General features: G+C 43.4%; 1 protein-coding gene and 1 long non-coding RNA gene across 2 annotated transcripts in view; one reads left to right on the forward strand and one right to left on the reverse strand.

Annotated features, from left to right (window-relative positions):
• The first annotated feature begins 2849 nt into the window (after nucleotides 1–2849).
• Nucleotides 2850–24101, forward strand: LOC142771713 (uncharacterized). The gene is made up of 2 exons (XM_075873535.1): nucleotides 2850–7050; nucleotides 23614–24101. The coding sequence occupies exon 1, from the start codon at nucleotides 6391–6393 to the stop codon at nucleotides 7045–7047; it is 657 nt and encodes a 218-aa protein (XP_075729650.1). The 5' UTR covers nucleotides 2850–6390; the 3' UTR covers nucleotides 7048–7050; nucleotides 23614–24101.
• LOC142771717 (uncharacterized) overlaps nucleotides 23425–25741 on the reverse strand; it is a 38162-nt gene continuing 35845 nt past the window's right edge. The window contains exon 2 of the long non-coding RNA XR_012886099.1: nucleotides 23425–23869. This is a non-coding gene — a long non-coding RNA (uncharacterized LOC142771717). The remainder of the gene's footprint in view (nucleotides 23870–25741) is intronic.

Genomic DNA, 25741 nt, shown 5'->3' on the forward strand with positions numbered 1-25741 from the left:
AGCTGCAACAGCTCCAGTTGACAAGCAATGAGGGGGAAGGGACAAAACCTATTACAGTCTGTCACCTGATTGAGCAACAACACATCTGTAGTTGCAATTCTTCGGTGCAACAAAAGGAAATAATAGCAATAATATCTTTTATATTCTAAAGTAGTACACGTGGCTAGGCCTGCAAAAGCCATTTGGTGAGTGGTGTGGCAGAGCCTGGCAGACAGCAAAACAAATAGAATATGTTACATGATTGTAGATTCATGGCAAAAAAATGATGATAAGCCAAAAAAATTATGTGCACATTTGATTAGAAACAGCACGGCATCCAAGCGATAGTTATTACCATTATACTGTAGTTCAAAAAATTGAAAGTTAGTAAAACATTTAAATACAGCTATATTTCTTAAGCGAAGTTTTTGAGCAAAAATGTGCTGCTCTACAAGGTTTTTGGAATATTGGGAACAGTGCACATTAACTTGATATTAGTCCTCAGTGTCCCTCCTGTTGTGGCACACCATAGTTAAGCAGCACTGGGGCCAGGGCTTGCTCCGTTATCAACTTTTGTCTAACGCCTCATCTGAGAGAAAAGGGGTGTAACTAAGTGTCATGTTGTCAGTGCTGTCGTGTATGTTTCCAGCATGTACATCATACGGCGGCTGGATGAAAGTTTCTCTTCAGAAAAAGTGGGAGGTACCCCAGGCAACACGAGCAGTTTTGAATGACTGGAGAATTGTTTTTATTGAATTCGTATGTCCATATATTAGTCAGTGGAGCAGTGTGCCTCTAGCCGGAATATGTTCTTTTGTACACTGTTCTATCCACTAACAAAAATGAGTGAATATATTATTTCTTCAAAATAAAAGTGACTGCAGATGCACATTGCTGTTTTAAGTAATTTAAGCAGTACCAAAATAGAACCGATTGTGTTTGTGTTGATTCACGCCCAAAGTAATTTCATGTCCCAGTGAATGAAATGGCCCACGTAGTGTATATAATTGCATGGATTAGAACCCTTCAAGTGCAAATACACTTTAAGAATTTGTTTTGCCTCATTATGATAACATCGGCGAAGGCAATATAGACTTGCACCATACACCTACAGAAATAAATTTGGCAAATGCCATTAACCTTAGGAATCGATGTTATGCGAAGCATGCAGAGAGAGGGTCACTGTGTGGCAATTTTTATTGAGAAATACGTTACAAAATGATGCTAAAGATATGTACAGATGTTTTACACACAGATACATGTTAAACAGTCGCATGTTTACTGTTACGTAACAATGTCAACAGCAACATGGGTATCAGCTACACCAGAAGTGATAACCTGATAAGTATCTTTTGTGCCTATCGAGGTAGGCGGCCCTGGACACTGCTTGATAAATGAGCTTCAGCGGATGGCGCTTCAGTGCAACGGTTCGTCTGTTTGTCTTTGTAGGCATTCTTAGTGTGCCCATGATTCGGCGGCACAGTTGGACCAGCTCGTTAAGTGCAGAAAGTACGACATATTCTGCATGCTTGCTTCGTTATTTATCAGTTTTAATGGGCTATGAAAATAGTTGTTCATGTACAGAGGGGATCACTGTTAAAGGGAACACTTTCATGTGCATAGTCCGCATTTCGCTTTCTGGCAAAAGCATAGTGGCTTAGATTTGCGTCAGACTACTTCTGGTTGACTGTTCTGACTTCTTTTGATAGACTAGTGCCGTGCACGAATAATTTTTCTACGTCTACCAGTAGTTATGGGGCTTCAATATGACAAGTGCTCATTACAGTGTTTCCTTTGACACTTTGACAATAGACGGTACTGTACCTTGTTTGTGTTTGCAATGCATGTTACTAGTGTTATGGACCGGAATGTTATTGAAAACTCTTTAATTTGGGCGGTGGGATCGCTCTTAGTGCAACCAATGTAACATACACACGGCCCTACATGGTGCTTTAGCTCATCATTTAATATGGTGAGTTTCTGTTTAACTAAACATTCTTTTTCCTAGGTTCATTGTCTGTCATAATCATTGCTTTAGAACTACAATTGCACTGTTGCCTTGGTAAAGGATAATTACTTTGGTTGTAATTCACAAGCAATGGGTGACTTGTAACGGTGATTCCTTACTTTTTAAGCGCTAGCCCTCTTTTTGGCCTTGCCCAACATGTTGGTCTATTGGTTACAGGGCTTGAGCGCTGACCCAAAGGCTGCAAGATGAAATCCTGGCCGCATCACCGCAGTGTCTATGAAGGCGAGAATGCTTGAGTAATATGTACTTGGATTCAGCTGCACATTAAAGCACCCAGGCGGTTGAAATTTCTGGAGCCCTCCACTGCAGCATCCTTCATAATTATATATGGTTTTGGGATGCTAAGTACTAACTATTATTATTCTTTTTGTCCTCGTGCGTGCTGAGTGAAACAACTGGGTGTCTGGCCATTATTGTGCTTACCTCAGGGTTTCCTAAATCGTTCAATGCAGTCGATGTAGAAGTATTCGTATATTTGCACCTTGTTCACTTTGAATAGTTTTTCTTCTTACGAAAGAAAGAGAACTCGTGATGCTTTATTCCTCAGCTGCTTCTCAGCGCCATTTATGATAGCATTTATCCTTACTGATTCCACTGGCTTAACGCCAATTGCAATTACAATTGCATTTTTTTTAAATATTACACTGTTCAGTAAAGGTGTGATCATCCTAGGGTGCAGTACTGTCCCCTAGGACCAGAATGAGCAAACAGATGCTTGTGCAGTAGTAGCCACACTATGATCTGAGAAAGCTCTATTCCAGTCTTCATTGCAGGTGGGAGACAGTATGAGACATTCAAATAAAGATGAAGCTCCACAATTGCTTGTATTTTGGTGGTACAGTCAAACCGGATTATATAATGACCTCTGGTAGATTAAATGATCCTTTGCGTCGAACTACTTATGTGGATTCCTGGCTGTGTAGTGATGACTCGCCAGCCCGCCGTGAAGTGTCACCGTTGAATTGTCTGGTCGTTTGTTGATACGATAGATGGGAAAGAGGGACAGCAATATGTAAGAAATTGTAGTGCATAGAATTGTCTTTACGCACTGGTTGAAGTATCACAGGTGTGTTCTCTTCATAATGCACCACTTCATTATTGATGGAAACTAAAAAAAAAAAGACCTATGAATCGTCTTGAAAAACATATACCCGGCGCACCCTTTCAGTTTCATGGCATCTATGGTTCACGTGCCCAGTATTATTTAGGCACTGCTGCTTCTTTTATTATAGTCCACCCACATATGGTGTGCTAAATGGGATAATGAATACTTGGCACACTGGTTTGGTTCACTGGGCATTCATATCCTTTATGCATCTGCATCACACTGCCTGAAGTGTTTTTAAATTCAATATTTCTTTCACAATTTCAAGTGCTGAGAGTTGAGCTGGCCTATGCGTAGAGCTTTTTTTTTTTTTTTTCAGAACTATAAATCGTTTCACCTTATGAATTACTGAAAGAATATTTGTGCAGGTATGGTAGTAATGGTAATTAAAATATTCCCAACGACCAGGCCCAGTTCATGCCATTAGTGAAAGTATGTTTTAGCATACTGTGTTGTTCGTGGTGACTTTAACAGTGTTCTGTGTGCTTTTGCAGATGTGTTCATCCCCTCTGTAAAGAAGCAAAGAAGTTTCATGCTTTGAATATTGACAGCAATGTATTGCACCTGCATCTTCTTGGAAATCATTTGCCATTTTACACATTTGCTGGAGCTTAATGCATTATGAACATGAGAATGTGACAGTGATGTGGCCATGTCTGTGGACTGCTACTAAGGACCGTTTGCATTGAAATAAGTGAAAATGACTATTCAGTTTCTGCTCTGTAATTCAATTGAAGTTTGGAAGCCTGTAATAATTTCATTGATGTGTGCACATGTGTGTAAGCTTTAGTGTAAAGAAGTTGTGCCTGCCTGACAAAGCACAAGTCCAGGTGTTTACTAACACACATCTTTACCTACCTATATGTGCTATTGGTAACAGTTTCGTGAATAAGTAACTGCAATTCCTAATACTTTCTGTTGGCACCTTGATATTTCACTGCAATATGTAAATAATAGTAATATAGTAGCAGTCTGGTGTTGCTTCATTATGCCTTTCCTCTGTAAAACCTTTGTGTATATCTCTGTATAGGTCTCAACAAAGTATTGAAGCAATATTGACAAACTTGATTTACTCCTTTCACAGTGCCACACGCTGAGTAATAACCACTTATGTTGGCTTTAATGTTTCTTCATTCTCTTTTGCTACCAAATGTCGCACAATTTTCATTAGATTGTTTGCTGATGACATCTTTCTGTATCGTACCATCAGATGTGATGAAGAGGACTAGCAATACCTATAATTTGACCTTGAATACATCAATTCATGGTGTTCATCATGGCCTATGAGGCCAAATCGCTGCAAGGCTAAACTCCTCTCCTTCACTCGAAATTCTTGCCACTTCCCTACCACATATACATCTAATTACACTCTTACAATGTCAGCCACGTTATAAAGGTATCTGGACCTTCACCTCCGATCTGACTTTTGCTGGAACTTTTTGCAGCTGCAAAACCCTGCCTTGCAGTGCCTGCACATGCGTAAAAACTTACGTGTGTTACTTTAACGTGCTCTAAAATTGAGTAGGTGTCTGCCATATGGGACCTAGAACCAGCATACACTCAAACCTTGTTATTTCATAGTTGCATCTTACATGAAACTAAGTTTGTTATAATAAAGACTTTATTATAAAAGTTCATTTCTAACACTACCTATTTCATGACTGTTTTTATTTACTTTGTTATAACCAATTTTTTATTAAATCTGGGTTCGTTATATCGACGTTTGAGTGTATATAATCGATAACATAATATCTCTGCAGATACCTGCTCCTCACTTCATTTTCTCTGACTACTCTTGTTTCACTGTGTCACTGCCTTAAAAGCTCGTCCTGGTGTTGATAACCTTTCTCATCCCTGTAAACTTGCTCACTTATCTCTTTTGCATACATACTATCATCATCCATTGCTTCATGATGACTTCTTTCAGTAACGCTTAGCCATGTTTCTATGCCGTGATTGTCCTCTCACTATTGCAAACTCATTTCCTGCCGTACTTTCACCCTTCGCTGATTCGTTCATTCCAAAAACCATCATTGAATGGAACCAGCTGCCTTGGAGTCTTCCAATAGAAAGCAATGTTTTAAAATTCAATGATAAAAAATAACCAAATTCAGTATTCTGGTGTCTTCTGAATGACCCATTTCACTTTTATTTTGTGCTCTATTATTATGTTATTCTATTGTATTACATTACATTTTTAAATATTATTTTAATACTTCCAAAGTGTTCTGTTATTGTGTTGCCTTTTTGATTATGCTTAAGTAAGTGTTGTTTTTTTTGCAAATATTTATGGTTGCTTTGCATCTAGTACATTGTATATATTTTTTCTCACACCCTTATGTAATACCCTCTCAATGAAAATCATTAGAAACTCCTTGAAGTAAGTAAATTCTCACTTTGATAATTCATTTCTTTACCTTTTGTCGCAGGTAATGCCGAAAGCACATATAGTGTGTCGACTTCAGTGCAATTTTTCGTCATATATCCTTGGCAGTTGATCAATTTGGCATTAAAAGATGGCCTTCTAAGCATGAATCGATGTATGGTTATTGTTAAAATGGAGTGGGATTTGTTAACAATTATGAAAAAGTGGGATATGTTGTGAGAATTGTGTGTGGTCATGTAAATGTGTGAAATAATATACAGCGAATAGCTCACTTTGTATTTTGTGGTAAATTAAGCTTTCACTTGAGCAGGACGGAGACCTTAATGGGAAGTGTAGGAACAGTACTAGTACACATCGAAAACCAATTTTTTATGCAAATCACATAAATATGTCAATAGTTGAAAATCGTGATGTCATTCAGTTCCTTGCTAACAGTTTTTCTCCTTCTATCATAGTTTCCAGTTTCTTTTATACTTACCTCCTTCACTCATATTTTGTTTTTTATGCTTCATGTGTCTAAATAGGGTACGGGTTCTGTTGCTATACAGCTATGTGCCAAAACAAGTGCAATAAATGCCTAACGTTTTGGATACAATTAAGACATTTGGTGGTTTAGGCATAGTATTGGAATCCTATCTAAATCAGGTCCATGTGCATTTGCAGGTTTTTGCATGTATTAGGTCGAGAATTCGCTTACAGATAGGTGGGAAATGTAGTAAAACGTGTTGTCATTCCACCGCTACTTCTACACTAACATATGGTTGAAATAGGCAAAGGTAATCATGTACTGTATTTACAAGTGCAGCAACATTTTTTCATTACCTGGTGCTGTAGTCCACTTGCAGACAATGTAGGTAACATGGTTTTCAATGCCCTTTCTGTTCTTTTTGCATGATCTCTTGTGCAGCATCCCATGAGCAAGACCATTCACTCATGTCCGTAGAAGGTGGACTGTACTCCTGCCGACAGTGCACCTATGTTAGCAAGAAGAGTGGACACATGCGAAGACACCTTCGCAAACACACCGGCGAGCGGCCCTTCGAGTGCCACTTGTGTCCAGCTGCATTCGTTCAAGGCAGTCACCTTAAAGGCCACATTCGTACACACACAGGAGAGCGTCCCTTTTCCTGTGACCAATGCAGTGCATCTTTCTCAACCAAAAGGGCCCTCCTGAACCATATGCGCACCCACACAGGAGAGCGTCCTTTTTCCTGTCACCACTGCAATGCATCTTATTCATGTAAATCGAGCCTCAAGTACCACGTGCGCACCCACAAAGGCGAGCGCCCTTTCTCCTGTCACCACTGCAATGCATCTTTCTCAACAAAAACGGTCCTCCTGAACCATATGCGCACCCACACAGGAGAGCGGCCTTTTTCCTGTGATCACTGCGGTGCGTCTTTTTCACGCAGAACAAACCTCAAGTGCCACGTGCGCACCCACACAGGAGAGCGTCCCTTTTCCTGTGACCTCTGCAATGCATCCTTTTCACGGAAACAGCACCTCGTGGGCCACATGTCCTGTCGTCATAAAAACAGGAAGCTGTAAAAAGTGAGTGGTTTACTGCCTTCTGTAATGGGGGAGGCACATCAGGCTGAAGAGAGCTTGTTGATTAGAAGACACAGAGAAAGAGTAGTTTGAGTTTGGGGTTTGGAAGTTATCTTAGTTTGGCAAGTAATAACGGCATGCATACATGGGACGAAAAACGAGGGGTTGAAGAAAGTGCAAAGAGGCCACGTTCTTGAGAACCAAGTATCCACACTATCGTGCACTTTTTATAGGTAACAATTCCCTCATGAGAAAAACTGGTGAGCGGCCACATGCACTTGGTTTCGAACTTTGTGCCTCGTGGAAAGTGCGAGGAAAAAGGATTAGAGACCATAATTTTTTTAATTGCGTGTCTCATAATCTGCATATTCAGCTATGGTGGTGGTGCTATTGCTTTTTTCCCCCTTGATTTGTTTCTCTTGATGTCAGAATACTGCTTAATAATGAGAAACTACATGTAATGAATTATAAGGCACTTTATTTCTGAGCCTTCTCCCAAATTTGTTTTGGGAATCATTTGAATGTCTCGTAGCTTGAACCAGTCCGAGAACAAGGATGTTTAGGTATCTTTATGTTTTTATTTATTTTAGACATACTGCAAGCTAATTCTAGGTTTTGTCCGGAAGAAGCTACAATAAATGCAATTAAGCAAATAACAAAGAACATATGCAAATACTAGTACAGATTTTTTTAGTAGGAATCTGGGAGTAAAGATTTCCATTTATATATTTGAAACAATCATTCATACGTGGGAACACTTAAATGTATATCACTCACATGGTCATATCATAATGAAAGGTATTAGTAGCAAGGGCAGCCGCTGCAGAGGCTGGTGCTGCTGTTGCTGTGACATAGTAAACGACATCACGTGACTCATTTGTGCTGTCGTTAGTGCAGCACACTCGCTTTCAACCCCGAGACAGCTAATTTTTAGGGGCGAAGCTCCTTAAATTGGCACCCCTTTGTCCCTCGTAGCAATAGTAGTAGTTGTAGTGTGTAACCAGTCTTAAATTTTGACCTCAAAGGTTGTGCCGGTGGGAGATTTCTGCTGTGCGTTGTTGAACAATAAAAAAATAGCAGCGTGCGTGTTAACTAAAAGCCAAATTCTCCTGTCTCTCATTACCCCTTTGCAGCCATTGGCATGTACATTGAGCATTATCTGACAAGAAAGGGTTGCTACGTTATACTCGCTGGGTGTAACCTCCTTGGTTTTAAAAAGGTTTAGCGAGCGTCGGGCCGCAGTGCCATGAATACCGTGCACTAGTATATACCATGAACTCGAGGTGGTTAAAGGTGGGAAGTATACACGAAGCGCAAGCTGTAAGAAAGTGTGTGTGTGCCTCCTCTCGTTCAGTCTTTGGTATGTCCGCTGGATGACGGTGCTTCTATATGAGGAATACATGATGAAAAGATGTGGGATGGTAGTACTTGGAGTGTAAATAGGTGGACGAACGGACACACAGACAGATGCATGGACGGACGCACGGATGGCTGCACGGACGGATGGACGCAAGAGCGGATGCATGGACGAACGCAGGGACGGACGCACAGATGGACGTGTGGATGCACGAACAGACACACGCACGGATGGGCAGATGGACGCACGGGCGGCCACATAGATGCACGCATGGACGGACGGAAGCAAAAACGAATAAACGGACGGATGCTTCGCCCCACTCTCCATCATTCACTCTGTGGATATGCTGCCATTTTTTTTAACCTACATGTTTGTTGACCACTCAATACCGCTGTCTCGGATGCATTCGAGTGAGCCTAACATGATTTAGCCCTTTTAAAATGTCGCGGCAGTGATATACTTGATTGATAAAACTGAAATTGGTGAAATGAATCGGCGTTCATCCTCAAGTGTGTAGCTCACTGAGCGACCACTTCTCTTTTCTTTTTTTTTCGTCGTCCGCAAAGGTTTTGTGTTCCAAATTGGTGTTTAGAAATGTTCGGTTTGTACGTGCGTATACTTCACGAATCTGTAACGCATAGGAGTTTATTACCTTTATTCGCACTAGGCAGGAAAGAATGATTCCCGAAGCGTGAGATTGCAGCAACCATTCTGTTCGGCCCTTATGTAGTTACACGAACTCATGGTGCAGTCTCTACTTCTTACCCTGGTGTGAGTTTCTCTGCATCCCCAAAACATAGAAGCAGCGAGACGCATGTTCCATAGAACCGAGAATGGCATAACAATCCTGCATTCATTATTGCGTGTGTAGCACGCACTTTTGCGAAAAAGATTTTGTGTGCTTTGTTGAGGCTAAAATCTTCTGTAAGTATGACGTTGGAATTTCCGGGAACGTACACTTAGTAATTTGTTTTTCTGATTCACACCAGGCCGATAAGCTTTTTCCAGCTCTCTGTAGCAAGGGGCCGCAAGAATGATTTTGTCCTGGTGCAGTTGTTTTGCATTGCGTATTAGGGCTTCTCTTTGTTAGCAGCCTAGATGTGGTGAGCTGCTGGTACACGAATTGTTTGATACCAGGGGCCAGCAAAGTCACTGAAAATAAGATACGATAATTGTAAATAATTGTCAAGCAAGTTAAGCGTGCAGTTATCGCAACGTTCTTGCATCATATCACATTAGTAAATACACGCCGCACAGAGAAGCATGGTAGTGAAAGTGAGTATTAAGGAGACAAAAATATATACGGGTGAAGTTCCGTTTACTGAAATATGATTGTTAAGTATAATCGTCCGGCAATAAATCTGGTGAAAATAGCAGGCTGCGCAAACCGCGGTTGTTGTGAACAGTAATGTTATTGCAACAAAAGATTTCATGGAGCAGCTTATAAAATGTAACGTGAGCTTGATAAAACCAGTGTCAAAGCATCGTTCACTTTTGACCACTCGATGCCGTTCTTAAAATAAGGGCGAGGTGTCGCCGTGAATCGTGCCGAGCAGTCCACACAAATTGAAACATTACCTGCCGGCCATGCTCTTTTGGCGCAAAAGCAAGAGAGAAGTGCACGCTATCGCGCTCGCCTCAGTAAACGTAAACGTGCAGAAAATGTGGGGGTGCTTCAATTTACACATTACTAGAATAATTTCAAAACTCACCTTTTACCAAAGTCCCTTTTAACGTTGGGCATCCATGCTGCCATGCGCATGCGTTCCGTCGAAAATCCATGACGTGGCCATTACGACACGTTAAAAATATTTGTTGGCAAATACTTCAAATTGTTTTGCAGCTTATACAGTGCAAACAACCGTCGCAAAGCAAAAAAAAAGCCATGGCTGAACAGCCTGAATTCTTGGAGTTGTCGAACACTTTGCACAGTCGCTACCGCTGCATAATGTTGTTTTATACATCTCAGGAAGATTCCGGCAAATGGTGCCGCAGTATGTCCTTGCCTTTATTAAACATGTTATCATACCCATACATGTCCAGGAGTTTAAAAAAAAAAAAAAAAAGAAAATAGTTGCAAATCTTAATAGTATTTTGTGAAACCTATGTAGATATTTTTCTTATTGTACATGGCAGCAAACTCTAATGGCCTTCCTGGCCACATTGCCACTTCCTGGCCACATTGAGTGTCTCGATTGTTTTCTCCATCTAGAATTTGGTGCTTTAGGAGTAACATGGCATCCTGGTTGGATAATTCCGATAGGAAACCAATCATGTGGTGCGGAAGGCAGTCGTTATCTTCGAGGTATCGACCAACCCTGTTGAGGGCGACGTGCTCAGCCACCTTGCCCACGCACGATGTGAGATGGGGCGTAGGTGATCTGGGCTCGGCGCCTTTCCAGGTTTGGGGAGGAGGACCGTCTAAGCTAGTTTTTAGGGATCGAGTATCTCACCCTTTTTCCATATTTCGTTGATAGTGTCGGTGAGGTAAGTGATACAAGGATTGTTCAGGTTGCGTGGGAGCTTGTTGATGATGTCATCGGGGCCAGGGGCTGACCGGCCATTGAGCTCATGGAGAGCTCGGCACACATCTTTGGTAGAAAAGTCGGCATCTAAGTTGGTGTTGTTGCTACCAGAGTAATCGGGTGAGGGGTCACAAGGCCCGTGAGAAGCGGGAGATATTTCTCCACGATGTTCTTAACAACATCCTCCGGTGATACTGTCCGTTTAGCTTGATGAAGTACCATCACGCGCCTGCGCAAGTAGGCGTTTGGTGTGTAGCGACACCACGGACTTGAGCTAACGGGGGAGTTTTGGCTCCCTCCCACGCCTAGCCGTGCGTGGCTTTGCCGTGTCCGGGGGAAAAGGGATCCTGGGGGTTGAGCTGACGCTGGGTGATTGGACCTTTAAGGCCCCTCAGCAGAGGCAACACACCCCTTTGGTCCCGGCTTCACGTAGACGGCACCCCTGGGCTGACCCACCCAGGGGAAATCGGCAGTCGCCTTTTCCTATCTCTTTCTCCCTACATCTTCATCTTTTGTTCTCACTTTACATCTTTCCTATATTCTCCTCACTTCATTTCACTTCCAATTTTTCCTGGCGGCAAGGGTTAACCTAGTGTAAATATCCAACCTTGGGTAGATATATTAGGTTATAGCGGCCATGTACGGCTGGCGCCTGCGCCTCCTTCGCGTCTCGCAGCGTCCCCTTGTTGGGCTCGGTGGTGGGTGGCTGGCATGGCCGCCGAATAAGCTATCAAATTTATGGGAACCCCTAGCCCTCTTACAACTAATCGCCCCTCCAAGAGGTGGCGCACCGATGCAATTTTTGAATTTGCTTTAAACAAAAAAGATAACTTCCCCAAGTACCACATTATCCACTGTGAAAGTACAGAAAAGAAAGCTAGAAGTATTTCACCTTTCCTTGTGTCCAAATGCCTCATAGAAACGCTGGGCGCAGGCTACAAGGCCAGAAAGACCGCCAGTGGTGACCTGTTACTTGAAATAAAAGACAACGCACAGTACCAAAGACTACATAAACTCACAGCACTTGGGGATCAGCCTATCACAATCACACCGCATCGAACCATGAACACAGTGAAGAGTGTTGTATCAGATGGAGACCTGATGGACCTCTCTGATGATAAACTTCAAACAGGCTGGAAAGAGGAAAACGTCATTCAGGTGCAGCGTATCAAAATAAGAAGAGAAAATAAAGAAATCCAACGAAGCACATCATACTAACTTTCGCATCTAGCACCCTCCCCACTGAATTAGCAACAGGATATCTTAAACTGCCAGTTAGACCATACATACCCTACCCGCGGCGCTGATTTAAGTGTCAGAGGTTCGGGCACGGCTCCCAGAGCTGCCGAAGACAGATTACCTGCGCGAAATGCGGCACCAAAGGTCATACCGCTGACGATGACTGTCAGCTACAAGTGCACTGCGCAAACTGTGAGGGTGACCACCCTGCATATTCCAGGTCATGCGTGGCCTGGAAAATGGAAAAAAGAAATCATTAATACAAAGTTTAAATTGAACATAAGCTTCCGTGAAGCGCGGCAGCGCGTTTCCCCGCATTTTGCTGGGAACACATGGTATGCCGAAGTGGTGCGAGGGGGGTCAGCACCACTTCGGTTTTCGGCAATGCCTTGGACCACGCCCAGCGTGCCGAGGCAAACGCCACAAGCCCCCATGGGGGGTGCAGCCTCGGCTGCCCCACCCTCCTTGAATACAGCCCCACCGAAGGCCCCTGTGAACTTTGGCAGCAGCCAGGGCACCACACAAACTAAAGAGGTCCCCTCGACCTCCAGCCCGGTGGGGTTTAAGGCTCCGTCAGTCACGACGAAGCCTACAACTAAAACAACATTGTCTGTCGTCTCTCTTGAGGCGATGGACACATCAACTGCACCGGCGCAGACTGCGCCAAAGGAGCGGCGGGGTTCCCTCGACCGCTCTAAAAAAGACAAAACGGTAATTACAGGGCCTTCTAAAGGCTTTGTAGGATAAGTCACTTCTCTCTTTAGACACCAGCCACACTCATTTCGTACACACAGCACTTCTTTACTCTCATAATGGAGACACAAATTATACAATGGAACGTCAGAGGACTACTTCGAAACCTCGACGATGTCCAAGAACTTCTACACTAACATTCTCCAAAAGTGCTGTGTGTACAGGAAACACACTTAAAATCCAAGAATACAAATTTTTTGCGTCAATATGTTGTCTTCCGAAAGGACAGAGATGATGCTGTGGCGTCATCTGGTGGTGTAGTCATTATAAATAATCGAGGAGAAGCATGCAGTCATCTACCACTACTAACATCTCTAGAGGCAGTGGCTGTTCGAGCAGTTCTATTGAATAAGCTCGTCACCATCTGCTCTCTATACATACCGCCGCAACACCGCCTGGAAAAACATGATTTCCAGTCTTTAATAGATGAGTTACCAGAACCTTATTTGGTTCTAGGGGACCTGAATGCGCACAGCGGTTTATGGGGTGACTGTCGATGTGATGCACGAGGTTGTCTCATTTAACAGTTCCTCTTTTCATCAGGTGCTTGTCTGTTGAATAGAAAAGAGGCGACATATTATAACCTTGCAAACAATACTTACTCCTCCATAGATCTCAGTATCGCATCTCCTTCACTTGTACCATTACTTCAGTGGAAAGTCATAAATAATCCATACGGAAGTGACCATTTTCCTTTAGTTTTGAGAACACCAATAACATATGAATGTCCTCCACATGTTCCCAAATGGCTGGTGAACAAAGCCGACTGGGAACAGTTTCAAAAGATTACACGCCTAAGTTGGACCGACATATGCGGATTAGGCATAGATGAAGCTGTGCAGTACTTCACGGCTTTTCTTACTGACGCAGCAGCCAAGTGCATTCCACAAACATCTGGACTGCCCGGCAAACGACACGTCCCGTGGTGGAACACTGAGTGTCAGAATGCGCTAAAGAAACAGAACAGGGCATGGAGGTCGCTGCGCAACTCGCCGACAGCGGAAAACCTTGAGAGCTTTAAGAAAATAAAATCTCGAGGCAGGAAAACGCGTCGGCAGGCCAGAAGAGAAAGCTGGCACAAGTTTTTATCAGGGATAAATTCATATACACAAGAGGCTAAAGTCTGGGACATGGTTCGTAGGGTAGCAGGAAAACAAGTACAATCACTCCCACTCGTAAACACACAGGGTGACAGCCTGGAAGATCAGGCAAACTTCCTCGGTGCACGCTATGAGCAAGTGTCTAGCTCGGCACACTATACTGAAATTTTCCAAAGATATAAAGCAAGGATAGAAAAACAGAAACTAGAATATAAGTGCACAAAACACGAGGCATACAACCAACCTTTCAACTTAGCTGAGCTACAAACATCACTAAACTCTAGCAGTAATTCTGCACCAGGCTACGACCGTGTCACGTATGAAATGTTGAAAAACCTGCCGTCTAAAACGCGAAAAACTTTACTCTCTCTATACAATGCTATCTGGCTTTCTGGCACCATTCCTGCTTTCTGGAAAGAGGCTATTCTTATCCCTATTTTGAAACAGGGCAAGGGCCCTTCCTCAGTTTCAAGTTATAGGCCTATTGCACTAACCAGCTGCCTTTGTAAACTTTTTGATAAAATGATAAACCGCCGACTTTTACATTTCCTTGAAACACACAATCTGCTCGACCAGTTCCAGTGTGGGTTTCGAGAGGGTAGATCCACCACCGACCATTTGGTGCGTATCGAGGCACAGATCCGAGACGCTTTTGTCCACAAACAATACTTCCTCTCAGTGTTTCTCGATATCGAGAAGGCTTACGGCACAACATGGCGTTTTGGGATATTAAAGAGACTTGTCTCACCTGGGTGTGCGCGGTAGAATGCTTTCCGTAATCGAGAGTTACTTGTCCAATCGGAAATGCCGCGTCCGTGTGGGCAGTACTCTCTTCCAAACATTTGTGCAAGAAACGGGAGTACCGCAAGGTGGTGTACTTAGTTGTACACTTTTTATTATTAAAATGAATTCCTTGCACCTGTCCATCCCCCGCAACATGTTCTATTCCACATATGTCGATGACGTCCAGCTTGGCTTTAAGTCATGCAACCTAGCAATGTGTGAGCGGCAGGTTCAGTTAGGTTTAAACAAGCTCTCCAAATGGGCAGAGGAAAACGGATTCTGGCTGAACCCAGAAAAAAGCACGTGTGTCTTGTTCTCTCGAAAGAGAGGCGTGCACTCAGAACCTGACATTGAACTGAACGGTCAACGTCTGTCTGTCAATGCGGAGCATAAATTTTTAGTCTTAATCTTGGACAACAAGTTGACATTCGTACCACACATCAAGTATTTAAAAACAAAATGTTTAAAAGCCATGAGTGTTATAAAAGTGTTGTCACGTACTACGTGGGGTAGTGACAGGCAATGCCTCATGAACCTGTATAGAAGCCTCATTCGCACCCGCTTAGATTATGGGGCCGTTGTCTATCAGTCTGCTACTCAAAGTGCCTTGAAGATGCTAGACCCCGTGCACCATTTGGGCATCCGCCTTTCTACGGGTGCTTTTCGCACCAGCCCCGTAGAAAGCCTTTATGTTGAGTCAAATGAGTGGTCGCTTCATCTGCAGAGAACTTACATGTCCTTCGTTTATTTCCTTAAGGTAAAAGCAGACAAGAAGCACCCCTCATACTGTACCATTAATGATTTGTCGAGCTCAATTCTGTTTCAAAACAGGCCTTCGATGAGGCAGCCCTTCTCAGTTCGCCTGAAGAGTCTAGCTGAAGAAACTGGAGTCTCACTTGAACACAGTTTAATGGCTCCTGTAGCATACCCGCCACCGTGGCAATGGCAGACTATAGACTGCGATGTGTTTTTTCTAGAAGTTACAAAACATGCGCCTATTGCCCATATCCGAACATATTTCCTGGAACTTCAACACAAATACACATGTCCTGAGTTCTTTACAGATGCCTCTAAGACCAACTCCTCTGTGTCCTACGCTGCTGTTGGCCCTTCCTTTTCGGATGCTGGCCCTCTACATCCAGGCACAAGTATCTTCACAGCGGAAGCTTACGCAATACTTCTGGCAGCTAAACACATCAAACAATTACAAATACAAAAAGCAGTAATTTATACAGACTCCCTCAGTGTGGTAACGGCTCTGCACAGTCTTAAAAAACAAAAAAACCCTGTTTTTGTCTCACTTTACTCCATTTTTTGCACACTCTACACACTCAACCAACATGTTGTAGTGTGCTGGGTGCCAGGGCACCGTGAGATCCAAGGCAACGTGAGGGCGGATCAGCTCGCTGCATCCGTCCACAAAAACACTGCCCCTACACCCATATCAATCCCGGTCCTTGATCTGAAGCCGTCTCTCAAACAAAGCCTCAGGGACTACTGGCAGAGCAAGTGGGATAAACACACACAAAACAAACTACACGTTATCAAGCCACACCTTGGCCATTGGCCACCAGTATCAAAATCTCGTCTAACAGAGGTAACACTAACAAGACTCAGGATAGGACACACATACACGACACACACACATCTTTTGTCTGGTGGTGATCCACCACTGTGTGACAATTGTGGTGAGGCATTGACAGTTCTTCACGTTTTAATCCAATGTAAACAGTTAGACACTCTAAGAAGACAACACTTTCCATTACCCTACCGACAACATATACCATTACACCCGGCAATGTTTGTCGGTAGGGAACCACTTTTCACCCATAAATCATTGTTAGCTTTTTTAAGAGATGTCAATTTTTACTATGTAATATACCCAGGCATTGTGTAGCGTGACCTCTCAAGAGAGGTTGCTGCTGCAGTGACTACATTTAAAAGCACTTGCCTCGCAGCCCTTGGACACAAGGGCGCTGATGAGGCACGTGTGCTAGTGCCAAATATTTTTACATGTTTTTATTATCAAAATCTTTGTCACCCCTTTTAATATGCATATCACGTCACTGTCATGATCTTAATACTTATGTTTTTACCCGCATTATCGCGAAGAATTTTAAGGCCCCTATACAGCCACGCAACATATCATTGTTTCATCTCTACTCATCTAAATGGCGCTCCTTGGCCATCAATTGGCCCTTGCGCCACAAAGCACCACACATCATCATCAAGTACCATCACGATTGAATGACGCTGATTCATGCGGGTGTTCGTTTAATTGAGGAGTGAGTAATTTTCACGTTTTCCTACTCGAACCTGACCATCAATCAAGTTACAAACTTCGTCCCACTGCTGTTCTGAAAAGATACGGCAGTGATCCATCATGGTCTTGTTCAATTGAGATATGCGTTTGCGTAACCTCGATTGAAATACAGTCTCCACTGGCCCGCTGGAAGGGACAGTCTCGACTGGCCCTTCCAGCTGGCCAGTGGAGACTGTTTGGCCTCGAGTAGATAGGCAAGACGACTGTCCATTTGTTCTGTTAGAAAGTCCGTACTGATAGTTTAGGTTGCCTTCTTGATGGCAGCTTTGAACTAGGCCGTCCAGGTCTCGAGGCTTGGTGTGGTATCGGGAGGAGGTCATTCTTTGTGGGTCTTATGAAGGAGGCCCCAGTCGACCCACGTGTACGACTTGATCTTCCTGCTGACTGTGGGGAGGTGTACGGCCAATATGAAGTGGTCACTACCGAGATCTACCGCGAAGTTGGATCAGCGGGCGTCCGTGATATTCTTGACGAAGCAAAGATCCGGCGTAGTGTCTCTTTGCGTTGACATACTGGTGCAAGTGGGATGTGCTTGTCCGTAATGAGAATAAGGTCCACGTTATTTGCACTTTTCCAAAGCTCGTTACCTTTGGATGTGTCATACGTGTAGCCCAGGCGCTATGCATGGCGTTAAAATCACCCGCAATCACTAGCGGGTTTGGACCCACAAGACGAACAACTTTCTGGAACAAGCGTGTGAACCTTAGTTTATAATGGCTGGGACTACTTTATACATTGAGAATGCACACACTTTGTTGTGATATGCTTCCAGGGAGAATTTCGATCATAACGTGTTCAATTTCGGGCACATTGAGGCTGTGCACTGTGCAGGTAATCTTGTTAGCAACCAGGGTGGCGATACCACGTCCTCTCGAGGGACGGGGCAACCACTGGTATCCGGAAAACCTGGCGGTTAGTACTACAGTCTTTTGTAACAGCATGATGTGAGGTTTGGCTTCGTGGCTACGGAGGTATTGCTACAGGAAGGCTTTCTTGTGGGCGAAGCTTCTGCAGTTCCATTGCCAGATTCGCAACTCGTCATTTGGCCTGGCCATCTTGAAGCATGTAGGAGTCGGCCTGAGCACCCGGTGGGTGCATAAGGGCCGCGTGAAGTGGTGGACTGAGCACGGCTGTACGTTGCGACAACGGCTTACCCGCAGCAACAACAGGTGCGACAAAGTGATTCAGGTATTGCTCCACTTGGCCCAACCGATTACCATGGGCCGCAAGGGTAGACTGCACGAGAGCCATGCTTTTGCCAAGAAAGCGAAGGCTTTCCTTTATCGCGGATAGTGTGCTCCTGATGTCATTTAACCAAGCCTTTAAAGCTGGCTGATCAAGGACGACCGCGCTTTTCTTGGGTGCGCTCTCACGGTTGTCATTACCGGCGCTTACGGGTTGTGGCTGCGACGGGGTGATTACAATGTCATCGTTGGTCGGTGGTGGGCGTAGCAGCGCATGTGTTTCATTTTTCAGTTCGGCAATTGCGACCGTGAGTTTGCGTATTGTTTCTCTCATCGCCGCGTTTTCGTGCTTTAAAATAGATATCTCAGATATGGTGTATCATGCTATGAGAGTGAACCTGACCCTACCTGTGATGTAGTGTTTCCTTTTCCCCGCTTGAGTGAGAGTTCCCCGCTTATTCTTGTTGGTGTTGCCTGGCGATGGTGGTGCTGATGGGCTCGGCAATCGTTGACGGGAGACCCCGGTGTGACTGGGGTGAGGCCTACAACCGGCGTGAGGCCCGGAACCGGAGTGGGATCCGGAGCAGGACCCGGGTTGGGAACCTGGATGGGAACTGGAACGGGACCTGGAGTAGCCCCGCGGTATAGATCTGGTTGGGGTCCCAATTCGCGCGCTGTGGGAATGGGTGCGAGGGTGGCTCCGGGACCTAGATGCACGCATGGAGTGGTTCTTGGGACGAGTACAGTATAAGGACCGGGACTGGCTCCTGTCGGATCGGCCATCTGTAGAAAGCTTCGAGGCTTAGTCGTCGTCAGCGGTTGCATTGAACTCGTTCGTTGCTTCATGACGGTTGTTGTGTCGCGTCGAGTGTGCTCGCTTCCCTCATCGTCGTCGTACCACGTATGGAATGTGGTAGCGTTTTTTACATTTCATGTCGGCAGTCAGGTGGGCTAATCCGCAAAGCTTGCATGTTGGTGTACAGCGGAGTTCCTTTTCGGGGTTCGGCACACTGCAGCCTTGGCAGATTACGTCTCCAGGGTTCGAGACGCTCGAACCCTGGAGCTAGATGGCCGAGCGGACTGCAGACGTAGCAAATATCTATCTGTCTACAGTATAGTGTACATTGAAGTAGCACCGATCCGTATCGCACGAAATTGGGCACACGATGTCCATCGAAGGCCAGGATCACTGCGGTGGTAATTCCGATGCGCTTGGCAGCCAGGGCTAGTGAATTGAGGTCGTTGACAATCTTCACACCAATATCCGCCGAACCATCTTGCACGGGAATCTCTCCAATGATGCCTTTGCATGTAGAATGTGGTGTTGCTTCGTAGGCACTAACTTCATAGGTCTTGTTAGCGATGCGGATTTCTTTAACGTGCACGTAGTGATTAGCATTTTCTCTCTTCGAAGTGCTTGCCACTAACATATTCTGTTTAATATTGGGGCAGAGCGTGTCTGCTTGCTGTTCCAATGGGCTGATACCTGCCGAAGTCGAAATGGCTTCAGCGATTGTCGTTTGGCAAACCCTAGCAATGTTAAGACCCCCTCTGGGTCTAATGATGATGCGGATGATGTCCTTTGGTAGTTGAGGCATTCGGCTTGCTCGAATAATTTTGTTCTTCACATTTTTTCTGTTGCGGGGTTTCTGCTCATTGCGTTTCGAAGCGCTATATGACGGCGCACGTTTGGAGCCTTCATTTTGGGCTAGCGCTCGGCGACACGAGGCAGTCTACGAGCCTTGGTCTGGTGTGATTTCCTTCGGATCAATGTCTTCACCTGTCACTTGGTACTCCATTGCTCAGTGAGACAGTGCAGCTACAGGACGCGCGAGCGAACGCGGGCCACGATAGAGTGAAAAAGGCACTCGCTAGCTGTCGGCGGGCGTGCAACAATGAAGGAGGCGCAATAAAATGCAAGAAACAAGCACTCACTGTGCCCAAATCGTGTCGGCAGAGTCCTTGTGTCTCCTGGAAGTCGTTGCTCATTATAACATTGAAATCGCAAAGTAGTGTCGCGAAAACGTTGAATAAGGCAGGAGCTATCGTGGAAGCTTTCGCACACTTTGGCTTCTTCTTCTTCTCTGTAATGTATGATAGTAATATAATTATTAACATTTATTACTAATTAACTTACGCCTCAAACAAAACTTAATTCATATTTTTCTCAAAGTCAACTGTACAAGGAAAGTAAAATCAGTCAGCGTTTTCTCGCAATTTCTCTGAAGACGTAACTGTTCTTGGATATTACAGGGTCAAGACTGTGCAGTGAACTAGAATCTTTGCGCTGTCGTCGATATTAAGCATAATGTAGCCAAAAAACAATTTTTTTTATTTTCATACAACTGTCTTTCAATTGAAACCTTATAACATCAAAAGTTAATTGGTGATTTTTAATTATCCTTGTTCATTACATAGATTGAGATTGATTGATATGTGAGGTGTAACGTCCCAAAAACACCATATGAATATGAGAGACGCTGTAGGGGAGGGCTCCGGAAATTTCGACCACCTGGGTTTTTTTAACGTGAGCGCAAATCTGAGCACTCGGGCCTACAGCATTTTCGCCTCCATCGAAAATGCATTTACCGCAGCCAGGACTCGATCCTGGGACCTCTGGGATTACATATATTACTGTTCGAGAAAGAAGCATGGGTAGTTCTGTTTAAAATTATTGAATCACTTGAAAGTCATGATTGTTTTACAGAATGAAAAACTACTAAAAATGAAGTTTTGGGAGAAACAAGAATTTATTTTCCAAACCTGCTTTATGCACCATTGGAAGGTTGCGGGATGCTAAAAGCAGCCAGACTCATAACTGGGTGCTTTCTTAGCTTTTGTGAGTTGACTGTTTCTAGTTTTTTTCTAAGCTCCTAGTTTTTTTTTATCTTGTTTTTTGTCAGCCATTGACTGGCAGCTGTCCTTCTTCAAGTGAGTTTAGTTCATGCTGACATAAGCTACTGTGCTGCAGTAGCCAGGATATTGACAGCTCACAGTCTGGCTCAAGATATCCATCATGCCACTATTTCCACTGCTAAACTGACATATACGATCCTACAGACAAAAAACATTCCCCGGATAGCATGCACATATTTATAAACACGCTGCCAAAGCATACCATCGAAACACTCATTTGCATTTTGGGTTTTCCCGCTGACATGTTTCCTCAGAATATTCTGTCTAAACAGAGCTCTGGATATGCAGCCTTCTGTTTGTTTAGTATGTCTTGCTAAAGGCCCCCCCTCCCCCGTGAATTGTATTGTGCTGTGTCCAGAGCTTTGGCCTTTTTGCAGGCACAGCAATTTTCACACTTTGTTTTGGCCTTTGTTTCACTCGAAACTGCTGGCATACACTACTGGTATGCTAATAAACACCACATTCTCATTAATTCTTTGAAAAGAAATTGAGAAAAAATGCACCATCTAGAAATCATGCAATGTAAATTGACTAAAATATTGTGTAGTTTCACTTGATCACGATATTGTGACTATCGGCTCTGGAGGAAAGCATAACAAACTAGGATGGATCGTTTAGGTGTTGCTATACTCACCCTTGATGATTCTCTTGAATTCTTTTCTATATATATTGTAGTTTCTTTCGTACTGTGTTCTTTTGACTCATTTTGTATCATATAGTTCATGGTTCAAATATCAAGTAATTCTTTTGCGGTACTGTTTTGTATTGATACTGTAAACACTTTACAATTAGCTCAGGATAGCATTTGTGAAAGGCTATGCTATTATGATGCTAATCAAGGTACTGTTGCGGTATTGAACAAGATGCTGCGCAAAGCTCACTTGTTCGTTCGCTTTCGTGTTCGTGTTTCCTTTGTACAGCACCTTGTTTAATAATTCTTTCACCTCAGTTGTCATTTTGTTTTCCTCATGCCTTAGCTACCACTTGTGATACCCATACATCTCCTAACCTATTGATCATTTCTTCACATCACCTATGTTGCACTACCTCCAAGATTGTCCCACCTGGCTCAGTAAATATCTTATTGAAGAGTGTATTAATTACAGAATTCATCTACAGATAGATGGAAACTTGCGTGAGACTCGTACTGGGTCATTGAATTGTAAACACATCTGTATGGCATTTCAGTTTACTCAAAGGTTTTTGTGCACTTCACAAAAATGCAAGAATCGGTGTGCATTGCCTGATGCTGAAGTAAATTTCATGTAGTTACAGTTTTCATTTGTTCTTGTTCTACTTGTTACTTTGCAGGTGCCTTGTCTACAAAAAAACAATGTTGAGATGGACAAAAAAATAAAATATTTGAAAATGTCTTGCAATTTATGAATAATGTTCTCGAGTATATTACTGGAGTCTAGTGTTAAAGACATTGTTGTACGTACCCCATCGCAGCCTTTGTGTACTGGTGCAATATTTGCCATTTTTCAAGCATGTCGAACTTTTTTTTTGTAGTGATTCACAATAGAGAACTAAATATACACAAAAGCGGACCCGCATTTTTAACCATCACAATTTGTGATGCTCATAGAAGCCTTGGAAATGTTTTTCTCTCTTCTGTATTCCAGTTTTCTTTTCAAATTCTTTCAATCACATTTTCTTTCATAACTTCATGTATTCAAGTGTCACACGATGCTTGCTATGTGCATCACCGATTGGGAACTTATGTGCAGCGGAAGTGTGATAATTAGCCTAATAGTCAGGTGCCTAATTTGTTGTCACTAATGAAGGTAATTGTGGTTAATTATGTATTGTCTGTCTGAATCGCATCTTAGTCAGGCCTTTGTGTACTGGCAGCAGGCTTTTGCATGTAAGCATAGCATTGATGTAGAGAGCAATGGGAATTCGTGTAAGACGTTTTATCGATGCTCTGCTCACTGCACAATGCTCTACGTCGCTGCACTAACATGAGGATACACAGAGATTAGTTTTTACTTAAGTTAACTTTGCAGCAGTTCCTGAATGCTTGGTTTTTGTGGAGTCTGATTTTGTGCATAGAGCACAACAAGTGGTTTACATGCCTCTCTATTTCTTTGTCTTTGTTGGTTCCCCATTCTTGGCATCATTAGAGCAGCATCGGTCATTCATGTTCGTACAAGGGGAGCTGCATTCCTTCCATCAGTGCACATATGTTAGCAAGTACAAGACATGTGAAATCCCAGCTTTATTTCCTACCAGGCGTGCGTCCCTTTGAGTGCCACCTGTGTCCCGATGCAATCAATCAGCCGTGTGGTCTTATAAACCACTCTTGCACCCTCACAGGGGAGCATCTCTTTCCCTGTGTCCACTGCAGTACGTCTTTTTTTGTGCACACCTTACTAATTTGCAGGAGATCGCTGGGCTGGGCTCCCACCTAGGGGTTAACGGAGAGACCGTGCCACCGGGCAGCTTCCTTGGCCTGCTGGATCGCCCAGAGTTGATTGTCTAGGCCCGTACTGAGCATCGCAGTCCGCCAACGCGCCCGAAGGTCTTCATTGGAAGCCGCGACTTCAGAACTTCTGATTAATGCTCGACATTTCCATAGGATATGGTCAAGAGTGGCTCTGTTGGTACTGTGCTAAGGGATCCTGGAAATACATCTGAGCCTGCACAAAAAAGTAATGCTTTTCTATGATATTCATACAATGTGCACCAAGTGAGTCTTCATAGACAATGTGTGCTTGGAAAGATAAACACTCAAGTAAAAATGAGGGTGGGAATAAAATTTTTGATGGCTAGTCTTTTCTGTTTTTTTTTTTTCACGGCACTTTAATAAAGACCAATAGATAATGCTCACAATGGCAATACAAGATTGCAATAAAATGTTGAAAAAGGCAAGTTTCTTTTGTTTTGTTCTTCATGATACCACCTCATTCAGTTTGAAAAGATAATGTTTTCGAAATGATTTCGAGACACTTGCAACATGGTGAACATGTTTCTGTGATTTTTGATCATGATTCTACTGTTGCTGGAGATGTCTGTAACTTGTACGTAAAGCAGGCTTCTCCATGATGTGATGAAGTGTGAGGAGAAGTCGAATCGAACTATACAAATATGTGTGCTGGGATTATTGATCAGCTGCCAGCTCATAAAAAGGTCTGATATGTCGTTAAGCTAGCACACACAAAAAAAGCATTTCACATGTCATAACTACTAACACCGCTGACCAACACTCTTAGTTTTAAAATCCACATAGATACTCGATAATGTGGATGGCAGAATCGCCACCGGAGTAACTCTGGTGTTGGAGGTACAAGCGTATCATTGGAAGGCTGCAGGCTCAGTTCCTGCCAGTGGTGAGCTATCGTTTCATTCGCTTCGGTCTCTTCACATTTATATAATTAGTGCTTTCTTGTTGTAATTAATGTCGAGCCTAACAATGAAAGACGAGCCTTTCCCTTTCTTTCGTTCATTGTGTATCTCAGCAGCCAGCAAGGTGAACATTCAGGAGGTTTTTTCTGCGCAGAAAAAACTTTAGAAGCTTTGTAAAGCAATTGAGCTACAAATTTCCCGTCTTTTATGCACAGTTTGTTACGCCAGCGGTTTGTTGACCTCGCATGTTCACATGCTTTCGATTGGTGGACATACAAGAAATTTCGGCCATGAATTGATTGTCTTGCCATGTAGATGCAGGCCTGTCTGGCCATGTCTCGCATGACTATTGGGTGCGATCATCCGGTTTCATTTGATTTGTTTCTTAGAGCGGACATGACACCATGTCTAGTTGACATGCACAAAAACACATCCGCTTAACCCTCCGGGCTGACATTGTCCACGTGCTTTAAGAAATAATTGGCGAGGGTGAAATAGCACCTGAGGAATGGGAGTAAAAAAAAGGGAAACCCCCCTCTCGTCTTGGAACGCTGAGTAACTTAGCAGTCTTCAAGTCAAAATATGTGGCAGACATTGCGCACCCCTCCCCCCATCTCCACGAAGCTTTGAGCACACACCTTTGGTAGAAGATGTATAAAAATTTAGAACTGTTTCCAGGAAATTTGGTGCACCATTTCAGATATTGTGTAGAAATAAATATTTAATTATGTATGCATGTATTTATTTAGTTAAATATGATAATACTACAACAGCTCTGTGTGTCTTTGAAATTTTCCTTTGGAAATGGGTTACAGGGAACTGCTCCAAAAGGCTGATTTGCTGCACCAAAAAACTTTAGCTTCTCCATAAGCAGAATCAAAGTGGTCTTGGTGAACCGCATCGCTGACTTTATACCTGTGTGTGTGTGTGTGTGTGTTTGTGTGTGTGTCCACAAGGCATCCCAGTTATTATTAAGTAGCAGGATTTTCAAAAAGGGGAAACGGCATTACAAGAAGCAAACCTAGTGCATATCGTTTCCAGTACACTGAAGTAGCTGCTACAATTTTTTTAGTTATTTATTCATAACTACTTAGTCTAATTACATTTGTTACTGAAGATGGTACTTTCCTAATTATAAATATGTCAATGAGGCAAATGTGCACATG

The sequence above is a fragment of the Rhipicephalus microplus genome, chromosome 9, assembly GCF_043290135.1.
Source record: "Rhipicephalus microplus isolate Deutch F79 chromosome 9, USDA_Rmic, whole genome shotgun sequence".
In the NCBI taxonomy this organism is placed as follows: domain Eukaryota; kingdom Metazoa; phylum Arthropoda; class Arachnida; order Ixodida; family Ixodidae; genus Rhipicephalus; species Rhipicephalus microplus.

What these genes read in the sequence shown, in the direction of transcription:
- LOC142771713 (XM_075873535.1), top strand. Translation starts at nt 6,391, where the DNA reads ATGATCTCTTGTGCAGCATCCCATGAGCAAGACCATTCACTCATGTCC.